This window comes from Canis aureus, chromosome 2 (genome assembly GCF_053574225.1).
Source record: "Canis aureus isolate CA01 chromosome 2, VMU_Caureus_v.1.0, whole genome shotgun sequence".
Taxonomy (NCBI): domain Eukaryota; kingdom Metazoa; phylum Chordata; class Mammalia; order Carnivora; family Canidae; genus Canis; species Canis aureus.
In genome coordinates, this window is record NC_135612.1 from 65,654,181 (window position 1) to 65,666,902 (window position 12,722).

The 12,722-nt window shown below is 39.8% G+C and overlaps 1 protein-coding gene across 6 annotated transcripts in view; it reads right to left on the reverse strand.

The window, feature by feature from the left end:
• The window catches only part of CC2D2A (coiled-coil and C2 domain containing 2A), a 137,278-nt gene that overhangs the window by 50,864 nt on the left and 73,692 nt on the right, over nucleotides 1-12,722 (reverse strand). For all 6 annotated transcript variants that reach the window (XM_077877082.1, XM_077877073.1, XM_077877098.1 and 3 more), the window contains 3 exons: nucleotides 4,110-4,266; nucleotides 1,761-1,908; nucleotides 582-720 (listed from right to left, as the gene is read on the reverse strand). In XM_077877082.1, the coding sequence (XP_077733208.1) occupies nucleotides 582-720; nucleotides 1,761-1,908; nucleotides 4,110-4,266 (444 nt within the window). The remainder of the gene's footprint in view (nucleotides 1-581; nucleotides 721-1,760; nucleotides 1,909-4,109; nucleotides 4,267-12,722) is intronic.

Below are 12,722 nucleotides of genomic sequence, written 5' to 3' on the forward strand. Positions count from 1 at the left end.
ATGATAATCTAATTAATCATCAAACAGGAAAACAAGCAAACAAAACCACCATTTCTTAAAACACCCCACCAACTCTTCCAAATGTGATAGACTAAGCATGTGTTCTGAAATCAGATTGATCTGGACCTGAGTTCTTACCAGTCCTGTGAGCTTGAGCAAGGGACTCTGAGGGTCCACACTCAGGCTCCTCTCCATCAGAGGGGCCAAGTAAGACCTTTCCTTATGGTTTTATAGAAGTTGGAGGTAAGAATAACAACAACACTGCAACAACAACTATTATTTATTGCATACTGATTGTGTGCCCAGCTGAGTGTTGAAATGCAGCAGTGCATGTGCTCATGGCCACACTGTGAGGGTGTCACAGCACCTAAAAGCACAGGTGCTTGCTTTGATTGCACAGCCAGGCCGATGCAGAACTGGACTGTCAACCTGTCATTCAACAGCCCACTCATGTTCTAAAACGCTATCACACTGGAGAACACTGTGTGAAAGAAAATGTGTGTAAAGGTCTGAGCCATTTCTATTATTATCGCACCAAGTCAAGAAATGGGAGTGTGTACATGGTTCTCCTGCCACATTACCGAGATTAGCTGCATCAAGGGGGCATTGTTGGGGTCGTTTGGGTCGAGCTTGGACTCTGCTGCCCATTTGGCCAATTTTTTCAAGTCTGTCAGTCCTGACGTACCAATAGACGAGATGGCATCTGCCCTCTTCAAAGCACTGGAAGAAAAGTTAATGCCATGAGATAGACACTTTCACAGGGCAGTTTGACTCAAGCCCCAAAATCCCAGGGACAGCATTGCTTAAAGAGGCTCTTCTTATCTATGGGAGAAAATCTGATCATAAGGAAGGAATTTTGCCAGTTTCCTTTACTTGATGACTGCTACTAAGTATGTCATAGAGATAATAGAGAAGAGTGAATTGGGGAAGAAAATACTTGCAAACCACATGTCTGATAAAGAGTTGATGTTTAAAATACACAAGGAACTCACAACTCAATAGCAAAAAAACAAATAATCTAATTAAAAAATGGGCAGAGGACCACAGTAGACGTTTCTCCAAAGAAGACATACAAATGGCCAGCAGGGATGTGAAAATGTGCTCCACATCACTCACCATCAGGGAAAGGCAAATCAAAACTACAGTGATGTATCACTTGACACCTGCTAGGATGGCCATCATCAAAAAGACATGAGATCAACTCAGGACACATCTGTTGGGGCAGGACCAAAGCAAGACTTGAGCCCTGGCACCTGGCTCCCATAGTGCAGGCTGCTGGGACATGCACCAACCACGAGGAGGTGGGACCCGCCTGGGGGGAACTGCTGAGACCCAGAGTGCCTTTCTTCTGGTCTGGAAAGGAACCAAAGGGGCTAACAATCAAGGAACAAATCTGATAGAAGGGACCTATAATAACCAGAAGGTTCTACCACTGTCATCATTCACGTGGAGGACCACATATACACAACCATGTGCTGTGCGCTTCCCCTGGCTATAAAGTGGGGACAGGAATCCTTCACAGAGTTACTGGAGAGATGAAATAAGGCAAAATGCTTTTTGCTGTTTCTGACACTGCTAAACATCTAATACTTATTAGGCTATTCATATATTTAATTCTTACCTCAAGAAAATTAAAAAAGCCCTGGAAATACTGGCACATGAGAATAAAAGGAAGGAATGTGATATTGCAAGCTTCTTCCTCCCACATCATTAATACAAATGCTGACATTACTCATAGGATTGTTATAGACACACATTACCTTCTAAATCCGATGTTCTGCTGTGACAGTGGAGGAATTAAAGGTATCCCATTTTCTCCAATGGCCCATGCCACACTGTTGGAGACTTTCCCCGATGTCATTAGAATCAATTGATTACTACCGTCAGCTTCAAATGAGAAGGGCACTCCTAGAGAAACACCAGATTACACAGATGTTGTTTAGAAAAAGGGAGTAAGCCCAGTTCTGGTAAGAAGGCAGACAGTAGACAAATGGAACAGAGTGGAAAGGGCTGGCAGGATGCAACACATAATTCAGGTTAGCATCACTGAACTTCTTCAGGCAATGATGCTCAGAATTGGCCTCTTAGTTCTGTCTCCGACAGCAGAGTGTAGACCATATAATGAATGAGACACTTTGCAGTGGGATCATCTGTGTGCATATTCTGGTTCTGCCACTTAACAGCTGTGTGACCATAAACGGATTGATTAACTTCTCCAAGCCTTCATTTCTTTATGTGTAAAGTAGGGGTAATAATAGTACCTCCTCGAAAAGATTACTATGAAGACATTCATTGATTCACTCATTCAACAGATGCATGTTGGAGCTCCTCCTTCCTACCAGGCACTATTCTAGACTGCAGATACCAGTAAAGGAGCAAAACTGATGAGAATCCCTGTTCTCAAGTTTAAGTTCCAGCCAAGGAGACAGGAAATAAGGAAGAGAAATAAGAGGAATGTGTGGTCCGTTAGAGAGTGATAAATGTGAAAGAGAAACCATAAATTAGGGAATGTAGATGGAATATGTGTGCTTTGGGGGGATGTGGTGGCAGAGGAGCCTCCATGAGAAGGGACTCATGGATAAAGGCCTGAAGAAAATGAGGAAGTGAGACATGCAGATATGTGGGGAGAAAGCATTTTTGGCAGAAGGAACAAGTCCAAGTGGCTGAGGGTGGAAGCACGCCCAAGTGAGGTCATACTTGCAGAGCACTTAGTGCCTGGAAGACAGTGGCTACTTGACAAGCCTTAGCTACTGTTATTAAACTACTGTGACAACAGTAAGTCTCACTTACTTATTTGGCCTCTACTGGTTGGAAATTAATGATAAAAAGTCTCAGGACTGTTTGTTTAATCAACTAAAGGAAGAAAGGATTTCAAGCACTAAATATAGCCACTGCATGCCCTGGAGTTCCAGTTCATATCCATAGCACAAAACAGTACCACTATTAGGCTGTTATAACGTCTTTTTATTTTTCAAAGATCTTTCTTTCAAATTGAACGTATGCTTTAATCTTCAAAATCACCCTAAAAGACACTAAAGGAATTAAAGGAATCTTTAGATTCAGATGATATTCAATAGATTACATAATTATTAGAGTCCTATAGATTATATAATTACTAGAAACCTACAGCTTATCAATGTGAAAGTCAGAACTGAAGCCTAGGTCTCCAGACCTTTCAGTTGGTGAATGGATTTGAACCTTAAAGAATTCTTGCAGATACATTTCCAGATACGAGCTCACAATAAAAAAATCACTAGACATGTAGAAACAAGCCACTATGAATATGAGGGAACAGAACCGGACCAATAAACAGATATATATTAAAATAATCAAGTACAGAACATTAAAAATATACATAATGTCTTTTTAACAATAAATGAAATATGAATGGATAAAAGAAATGAAATGATCGAGAGTTGGAAGAAAGGACAAATGTTATCAGAACTGACCAAGCAGATTGAAAATGAAATAAATAGAATTCCTAGAGGTGAAAAATAAAATAATTAAAGAAAAGCCTCAATGATGAATTTTGATGATTAGACGCAATCAAAGACTGAATTCATGACTTGGAAGACAGATTTAACGAAGTTTTATAGAATACAGTAGTGAAAGAAAAAGATAGCAAGTATATTACAGAGATTAAGAAACATGGTGGACAAAGAAGGGCCATCATATATCTAATCACAATTATAGGGGATAAGAGAGAGAATATTAATTAATAACCTCCCTATTATAATTATTTAAGATTTTTCACAATTTTCAGCCCTATGAATATCATGATGTACATTTTTTTATGCACAAAGCTTTGTACTCATTTCAAATTATTTTCTTAGAAAAGATTCTTAGAAGAAAAATTAAGGTGTCAAGGCATTTTAAAGGTCTTTATTCGAATTCTCAAACTGCTTTATACTTGCCTAGTTATATGAATTTACTGGCCATGAACAATATATAAAAATGACTTTGCAAAAAATTATATAAATCATTTTAATTTGAATTTCTGAAAGCAATTTTAGAATTACCTGGTTGTTTGAAAATGAAAAAAAAAAAAAAGCTATGTTCAAAACTGACAGTAAAATTATGAGCCACTAATAATAATTAGCTTTTTGTACCACTTCCAACTCCTTCGTGGTCCAGTGTTACATGCTGGTTACTGCTAAATTCCACTTCTTCAATAGGAGCCCTTCCAGTGACAACGGTAGTTTCAGGAATAGGCAGAAACACTTCTGCTAGCAAAGTCGTACCACTGTGTCCAACTGTTTCATATACCTGAAATTGAGGAAGAAAAACAGTCAAATAAAAATAGCAAGAGTGTGCTCACTCCTGGATATTTAATCCATTTATCTATGTTGATCACTGTCTAGCTCAGAGTGGAAAAGTTGAGTTGTGTTATTATGGTTCCCATGGAGACTAAATTACACCCAATTTGTGGCTAAGCTGTTGACATCCTGTCTTCTTGTCTACTCTCCTGGGATAGAGAGATTAAGCAAAGTAGCAGGCTACCACACCAGTTTTTCCATTTCAAATCGATACACAGGTTATCTGGAGAATGGGCTTCCTCTTTTTTCCTGGTTCATGTTATTTCAGAAAGAAATGCCATCAGGTGGAATGGGTGAGATAAAATGGGCATGCCACTAGATGATTTATTATTTACATCAACTGCAAAGTCAAGAGGAAAAGTATTATACCTAGAAGTACTCTAGAGTATCAGGTTCAAATCTACTATTTAGTAAATCTTTCAAATTCTTTCCTTCAAGAGCTCATTTAATTTGTCAGCTGCTGAAACCCTACAAGTTCCTTCACGGACCTTCTCCTAAGAAGGAGCCAACTAGGCTAACTGTAGCTCTAATTACTGTGGCATGTCTCATTATAATGCTGTCACTATGAAATGAAGGATCCATTGCCAAGGCAACCACAGATTATGAATATACAATGCAGCTTCAATAGGACTCTTTGCTTCATTGGATCAAATTTCTCTTGCATCCTTGGATCATTTCACTTTTGTGGCAAGAAGATAGTAAAATATTCCACAGTTCTGCTGGCTTCTTTCCTGTGTTTTATTCTTTCCCTCCAAGAGGTCTCTGGCTGGTACACATTTTTCTAAAATGCTCCTTTCATTTTTACTAATTAAATCTTCATATTTTCTTCTTGTGCAATAGAGCCCCCCCCCACTGATTAATACTTTCCACTTACAAACTGAAATGCACAAAGATGACCCTACAGATCCTCCTCACCCCCTATTCTCCCTTACAGGGTATATGATATGAATTCTTTTCCAAGGATGAGGATGATTTTGTGCGAGGCTGCCATTCTGGCCTCATCATCTCCCTGGTATCCACCAGCTTGCATTTGACAGATGGCTGACTGAACTTGGTGGGGCTACTGCGGCAAAGACAAAGACATAACAACTGAACTCAGGACCCTAGACAGTATCACTGTGAGCTATTCTAACAGGCTGTGTGCACCGAGAGACCTGTGATTGTCAGGGCCTGCCTGTGCTGAGGGGCCAAGTCTACCTAATTCAGGGCTCAGTGGGAAGCCCATGAATAAATCAAATTCTCCATCTTTCTCAGTAAATAGGTAATATTTTTGTCTCTATTAAAAACTATCTTTTATGGAAAATGTCAGATATATAATCCTAGAAGAATAATATAGTATGAACCCCTCACCTGGCTTCAAATACCATTAGCTTATGGCCAATCAGATTTCCTTTCTATTCTCAGGCTTTCCCCTCTCCACCAATATTTGGAACCCAGACATCACTTCATCTGTAAATATTTCAATATGCATTTCTAAAAGATAAGGATATAAGAAAGCACAGTTATAATATTATTATCATAGTAATTCCTTCATGATGTTAAATATCAGTAAGTTTCAAATTTCCTTCAGGGTCCAAAAAATTACTATAAAACCTTGTTTGAATCAGTATCAAAATATATTCTGTACAATGAGACTGACTGATAAGTTTACTCAAGCCTCTGTTAATTTGTAGGGAATATCCATCCCTTTCTACAATTTTTAAATTTTTAAATTTCTCTTTATTTTTATTGGTTAGAGCTCTAATGGAAAAAGGAGTGCCACTTATTGCTTGCCCCAAACTCCCATCAGAGCCTGTGGGTTGTAACTTTACAGAACTTAAAGAACATTGAGCAGATTATTTTGTCTTGCAACGAAGACCTTGGTTGACCTGTTACATTATGGACTCACTAGCATGAAGTTTTAGCCTGAGAAAATGATATAGTTCCTTTTCTTTTTCAAATTTTTTATTTTTTGCCTACGTCTTAATTGAGACATCCATTTATATGCAGCCCAGTACAGGCTTTGGTCTGGTATTTTGTCTAATCTTTCACATATTCCTATAAAGGATGGTTTCTGGTGAAGACTAAGCAAGATAATAGACCCAAAAATTCTCGATGATGGATTTGAGGATCCAAGAGGAGAAACTCCCCCAGCCACCCATTTGGGGTGGGATTTGAATCCACAACTATTTCACTTTGAAAAAAGCTGGGATTTGAATCCACAAGTATTTCATTTTGAAACTCATACTTTTTTTTTTTTTTTTTTTTTTTGCTATGTCTTCCTTATGGGCCAGGGACAATCAGAAATGCAATCAAAGAATGAAGAATTCTTTTAAAGTAATAGCATGATCCAGAACATATAATTAGTTTAGACAAACTGGTGAGAAATAAGGATTGAAAGAATATTTAAAATCTGAATGAAATAAACAACAAAACATGGAAATACTATAAATACAATGTCTAGGGGCACCTGGGTGGCTCAGTTGGTTAAGCATCTGACTCTTGATCTCAGGTCTTGATCTCAGGGTTATGGGTTCAAGCCCTGTGTTGGGCTCTATGCTGGGCATGGAGCCTACTTTAAAAACAAACAAGCAAAAAATAATCCCCAATGTCTGTAACCAAAACTTAAAGGATCACCTCAGCATATGCAACTGTGATCGAAAGACTACGAGCTATTCCTGTCTCAGACTTCTTAGTTGCTCAGAATTCTCAAGAGGGTTGCTATCTCAGCAAGGCAGGTGTGGCCTGCTCACTTCAGTGCAGGTGCTTTAACTCACTGTAAGGTGCCCAGGTGTACTGGGCACCAAGTGAGGCACCTGTCCTATACCCATGTATGTGCCATCACTATATCCCATGCTCTCCCTAAAGAAATACTTATCCACTCTATCAAAATTCCTTATTTATGCATCATCTGTCTCATTGGACATGGGGATTCCTGAGGATAGGGGTCTTGTTTGATTTCCCTTTGAATGCCCAGTACCTGCCATTTGGGAATTAATGTATTTAGAAGGGAGCATGCTAACTCTGAATAGAAGTAAGGCACTATTATTATTATTATTATTATTATTATTATTATATTTTTGCTAAGTAAACTCTACTTCCAACATAGGGCTCAAACTCATGACCCTGAGATCAAGAGTCTCATGCTCCACTGACTGCTTAAGCCAGCCAGACACTCCTAGAAGTGAGGCATTAAATGATAAATCCACTGAATGGAATGGTTTTCTTCTCTGAACAGCTGGTAGATCTGGTGTAGTATGGCTCTCAGATGTTCTCTCTTTTTTTTTTTTTTTTTGAGATTTTATTTATTTATTTGACACAAAGAGACAGCACCGACAGGGGGAGCAGCAGGTAGAGGGAGAGGGAGGAGGAAGCTCCCTACTGAGCAAGGATCCCGATGTGGGTCTTGATCCCAGGACCCTGGGATCATGACCTGAGCCAAAGGCAGATGCTTAACAGATTGGGCCACCCAGGTGCCCCTCATTGTCTTATTTTCCTTCCTACCTATAACTCCTCTTGAAGCCTGCAGAGGGCAGTGTGGCGGACAGGACAGGGCAGTCTTGTGTTCAGCAGATCTGAATCCTGACATTGACACTTAGTAGCCATATGACCTTGGGCATAACATTCCACGATTTTTGCTTTCATTGTAAAATGAAGATGTTATTTAAAGCTCTGCAGGAAGGCAGTGGTAAAGCTTTGGGACATGGATCAAAAGTCTTCCTCCCTTATGAGTTCAATAAATGTTTATTCTTCTTCCTCTGGGCATACATTTGAGAATAAGTACCTGCATTGTTATAGTACTATGTGGCTCACAAAGCTCTTTCATAAACATAATTACACTTCCCAAATATCTTGTTAAATATTGCTGGTCAACTGATTTTAGTAAACTTTATGAAATAAGAATCTCTTTTTTAAAAATTAAATTTGTAAGATCTGTTTTCTCAAGACACTAATTTTTTTCAAAGAAGACGTTAAGTTGCTGAGGGTTTATAGGAATTTTATGGCATATTCCATATTTGTAATGAAATCATCTATATTTCTGAGTCCCCAAAGACAAGGAGGTAAAAAAATGAACTACATTAAGCCTTAAAAGTGTGCTTTTAAAAAATCAGGAGTTAATGAAGTCCTGATATCACTTCAAGTGAAGGGAATAGAAAGCATACCAATAGTCAGAAAATACCATTTATGAGGGTAAAATGTTTCAGAAATTGACATGAATGCTGTATTTAACATTTCATTAAACCTTGTGTCCCTGACCTCGTGACTCTCTTACCTCCTACTACTTCAGAATTCCAAAATTCTCCAAACTCAATGCAATTAAATAAGTGTGTGAAGCATATTTAAAAATAAGAACAAATCCAAACATTTTTCACATACTTTGCGTCTCTTTCTATAACATAAAAACTTAGTGTTTGCTTACTCAGCTGTATAAGATAAGATTTCTAAATTACATGGCTCCAACGGCTTTACAAAAACATCTTTGTTGGACTTTCATAATTCATCAAATACTTCATTATGAAAGGACCATAAGAGCTGCTTCTAAGCTTTTCTTTCTTTCTTTTAAAGATTTTATTTATTTATTTAAGAGAAACGAGAGACAGAGCATGAGCAGAGAGGAAGGGGCAAAGGGAGAGGGAGAAGCGGACTTCCCACTGAGCAGGGAGCCCAGACATGTGGCTTGATCACAGGACCCTGAGATCATGACCTGAGCCAAACAATTAACTGACTGAGCTATCCAGGCACCCCACTTCTAAGCTTTTCTGTTTGGGTTCTTATTCCCTATAGGTGTGCTTAGTAAGGATCCATAAGACATGCAGTTATTGTAGAAGGGGCATTTCTGGTGGATGTCAATGGAAGGGTCCTCGTTCCCAGTCTCTGGAAACACCTTCCTGTTTAATGTCAGGAGAGGAACTAAATGGGAACTCTTGGGGCTGAGTCTGTAGGACAGAGGAAGTTATGACTCAAGGGGAGTGGAGGGTTTGTTAATTGAGACTCCTGTCTCAAAAGATACTTCTCAACTTTTTTTAATACGGAAAAATGGATTCCATCTGTCAAAGTAAAAAAGAAATCCAGAATTTTCCCGCACTTTTCACCCTGCTCTTTCAAGGTGACAGCAATTCTTTTTAAAGCTAGGGTGCAATGCTGTTTTAAAAAAATCAGAAATTGGGCATCTTGGTTTGGGGTTTGTAAACAGCTTTCTGTATAATTAAATTTAGTTTTTGGTTTTCTTTTCTAAGTCAGGGGTTGTCAAACTCAGCACTTTTGACATTTTGGGTCGGACGATTCTCCATTGTGGTGCGCTGTCCTGTACACTGTAGGATGCCTAGCCACATCACTGGCCTCAACCCATTAGCAGAGGTACCAGCTCCCCATTTGTTAGAATTAAAATGTCTTCAGACACTGCCACATATCCCCTGGTTGCAAAATTACCTCTGCTTGAGAAGCACTGCTCTGAGTAAGAAGGGTGCTCCTCTGTGTGTTTGAAGGTGGAATGCTAGTGGAGAAACAAGACAGGAAATATAATTGATTTACACTCAACTGTTCTAAAATGTTTCTGTTGTTGCAGCAGTAAATTCAGAATAGCAATTAGATCCATGGCTACCAATTTGAGATTATTGGTAAAAAAAAATTATTATTGGGGCGCCTGGGTAACTCAGTCGGTTAAACATCTGACTCTTGATTTTGGCTCAGGTCATGATCTCATGGCCTTGAGATCGAACCCTGTGTGGGGCTTCACGCTGAGCATGGATTCTGCTTGAGATGCTCTCTCTCCCTCACCCCCTGCCCCTCTCCTTGCTTGTGCATGCTCTCTCTCTCTCTCTCAAATAAATAAATCTAAAAAAAATTTATTATTGAACTTTGATTAACATACTATGCTATATTAGTTTCAGGTGGGTGTACAACACAGTGCTCCAACGGTTCTATACATTGTGCAATGCTCACCACAATAGGTGTAGTCATTATCTGTCACCATGCAACGTTATTCTAGTATTATTGACTATGCTGTATTTTTCATTTCTGTGACTTACTTCTTTTATAACTGGAAGATTTTACCTCTTAATGCCCTCCACCTATTTTTTTATTTCCTCACCCTCCTCCCTCTGGCAACCACTAATTTGTTCTCTGTATTTAAGAGTTTGTTTCTGTTTTTGTTTTGTTTTGTTTTGTTTATATATTTGTCTAACTTGGGGTGATTTATGCAATTATTACTACTCTATTTGGAATATTGTTTGCTTTAACTCAACCATCTGGGGTAGGTGGACCTGCTAGCAGTATTTAGAACCTTAGAAATGTAGGGACATTAAGAGAGATAAAAAACAATATTCCCCTGTGAAGCAGAATTTATGTTGCATGGTTTTAAATCATGATTCTCTGCTTTTAAAACAGAAGAGAACAAAGCAGAACACTCCATGTCTTGCACCTGGTAATGCTGGGTCCAGTACAGGTGGCTGTTCTTTAAGCTTGGCTGCTCGTGACATTCTCATCTCATGGTCCCCATTTCCCTCAGGATTGAATCAAACCCTTCTGAGTCTTGTGCCCACATATTCTCTTCCTTTGCTGAAAAGGTGGAGGGCACCTGAGGTGGACCCCCTCCCAGCCCTGTCCTCTACACCATCCCCTGTGACATCATGCCTGACCCAGAGGAACCTCCCGTCATGTCTTGACCCCACCCCTCCCAATACCCTGTGGGGTCTGGTCCCTCTCCCCACAGCTTTCCTTTTTATTTTCAAAGTCACCAATCTTTTCTGTACTGGTTGCTTTTCTCACAGCTAACAAACATGCTCAAATCAACTACACCCAAAGTAAACCACAATCCCTGACAAAACCCTGATCCATTTCCCTTCTTGCCTTCTCTGCCAAGCCTCTGGGAGAGGAGCCTTCTCTTGGCTTCTTCCTTTTTTCTCCTACCATCTCACTGGACCTCAGTCACGAGGTCTTCCTGTCATTTTCCTGTTTTCCCTCATCTTTGCATGATGTTTATGCAGTAAAGTGCCTGTTGGATCTAAGGTACAGACTATGAGTGGGTGCAGCATGATGAGGTGGATATGAGAGCGTGTTCTGTGGGCTGGGGGCTGGTTCTGCTACCTTCTGGCTGTGGGACGTTAGGGTAGGTACTTAAGTTCTCAGCATTTTAGTGTAACAGGGACAATGATACAGCTACCATAGGACTACCGTAAGGATGCAATGAGGTTTCTTTTGTTGTTTTTTGTTTAAAGATTTTATTTGGCAGAGAGAGAGAGAGAGAGGGAGAGAGAGAGAGAGAGCACAAGCAGGGGGAGCAGCAGTCAGAGGGAGAGGGAAAAGCAGACTCCCTGCTGAGCAGGAAGCCCGATGTAGGGCTCAATCCCAGGACCGCAGGATCATGACCTGAGCTGAAGGCAGAGCTTAATTGACTGAGCCACCCAGGCACCCCATAGAATGAGTTTATACACAAAATATGGTGCCTGGCATATTGCAATTGCTCAGGAACTGTTATACTAGACATTACTAAATATCTACACAATTCAGTGTGCTGTGATGCCTGAAGTTGTGTTCTAAGACTTCTCCCACAGTAATTGCTCTCAAAGTGTGGAGATATGTCAAGTTTTAGGCTTTGCTCTTCTTTATCATTATACCCAGTTAACATGGTGAAATGAGAGTGAAATTTAGAGTCAGGCAGGACTGGGTTTGAATTCTCTGTGTCTTGACCTGCTTGATGTTGTAAGGTTACTCGGTATCTCTGAAGTGTCACTGGGAGAATAATAGTATCTGCGTTTTTTTTTTTTTTTTTTTTTAAGGATAACATCAGACAGTGTATGTGAAGAATTTGGTCTTGTGGTTGAATAAGCAATAAGTGTTATTTCCTAGGCCATTTTCACAGGCCCCTGTCCCATTCAAGCCTGCATCTTCTTACATGTAGGTGACCTCACCTGGACCCCTGCAACCCATCCTCCCACTGCATCCACTGGCCTTTTACCTATTCTAGGCTCCTCTGCTCTGCACTCTGTTGGGCTTCCTGGTATCTGCTCACCTCGGCTTTTGGGGTCAGTTTTCAACAGTCTGACTCAGCATCATGCAATTGAGTTCATAGGGAAGATATATGTGTAAAAACTATGTTTTTGTCTAATGTCCACAAAGGACCAGTAGCAGTCACAAAAGTGAGCTGGCCAAGGGCTAATTAAGACACTTCTCCAAATACAATTGTTTCTCCCACTCCAATAACACAGTTCTGTGGATGAGAGGGAGAAATCAGGAGAGGATGTAGGAATGAACTTGAGTCATCACCAACTAGGTTCAAAAGGTGGATTTCCTATTATCAGTCCCCATACTAGGAATATGAAAGATTGACAGGATTGACTCATAAGGAAAAATAATAATGCGACAAAATATAAGTGCCACCCAGCAGTACCATGTGATTGCTGTCAATTTGGGAAGTCAGGAAGACGA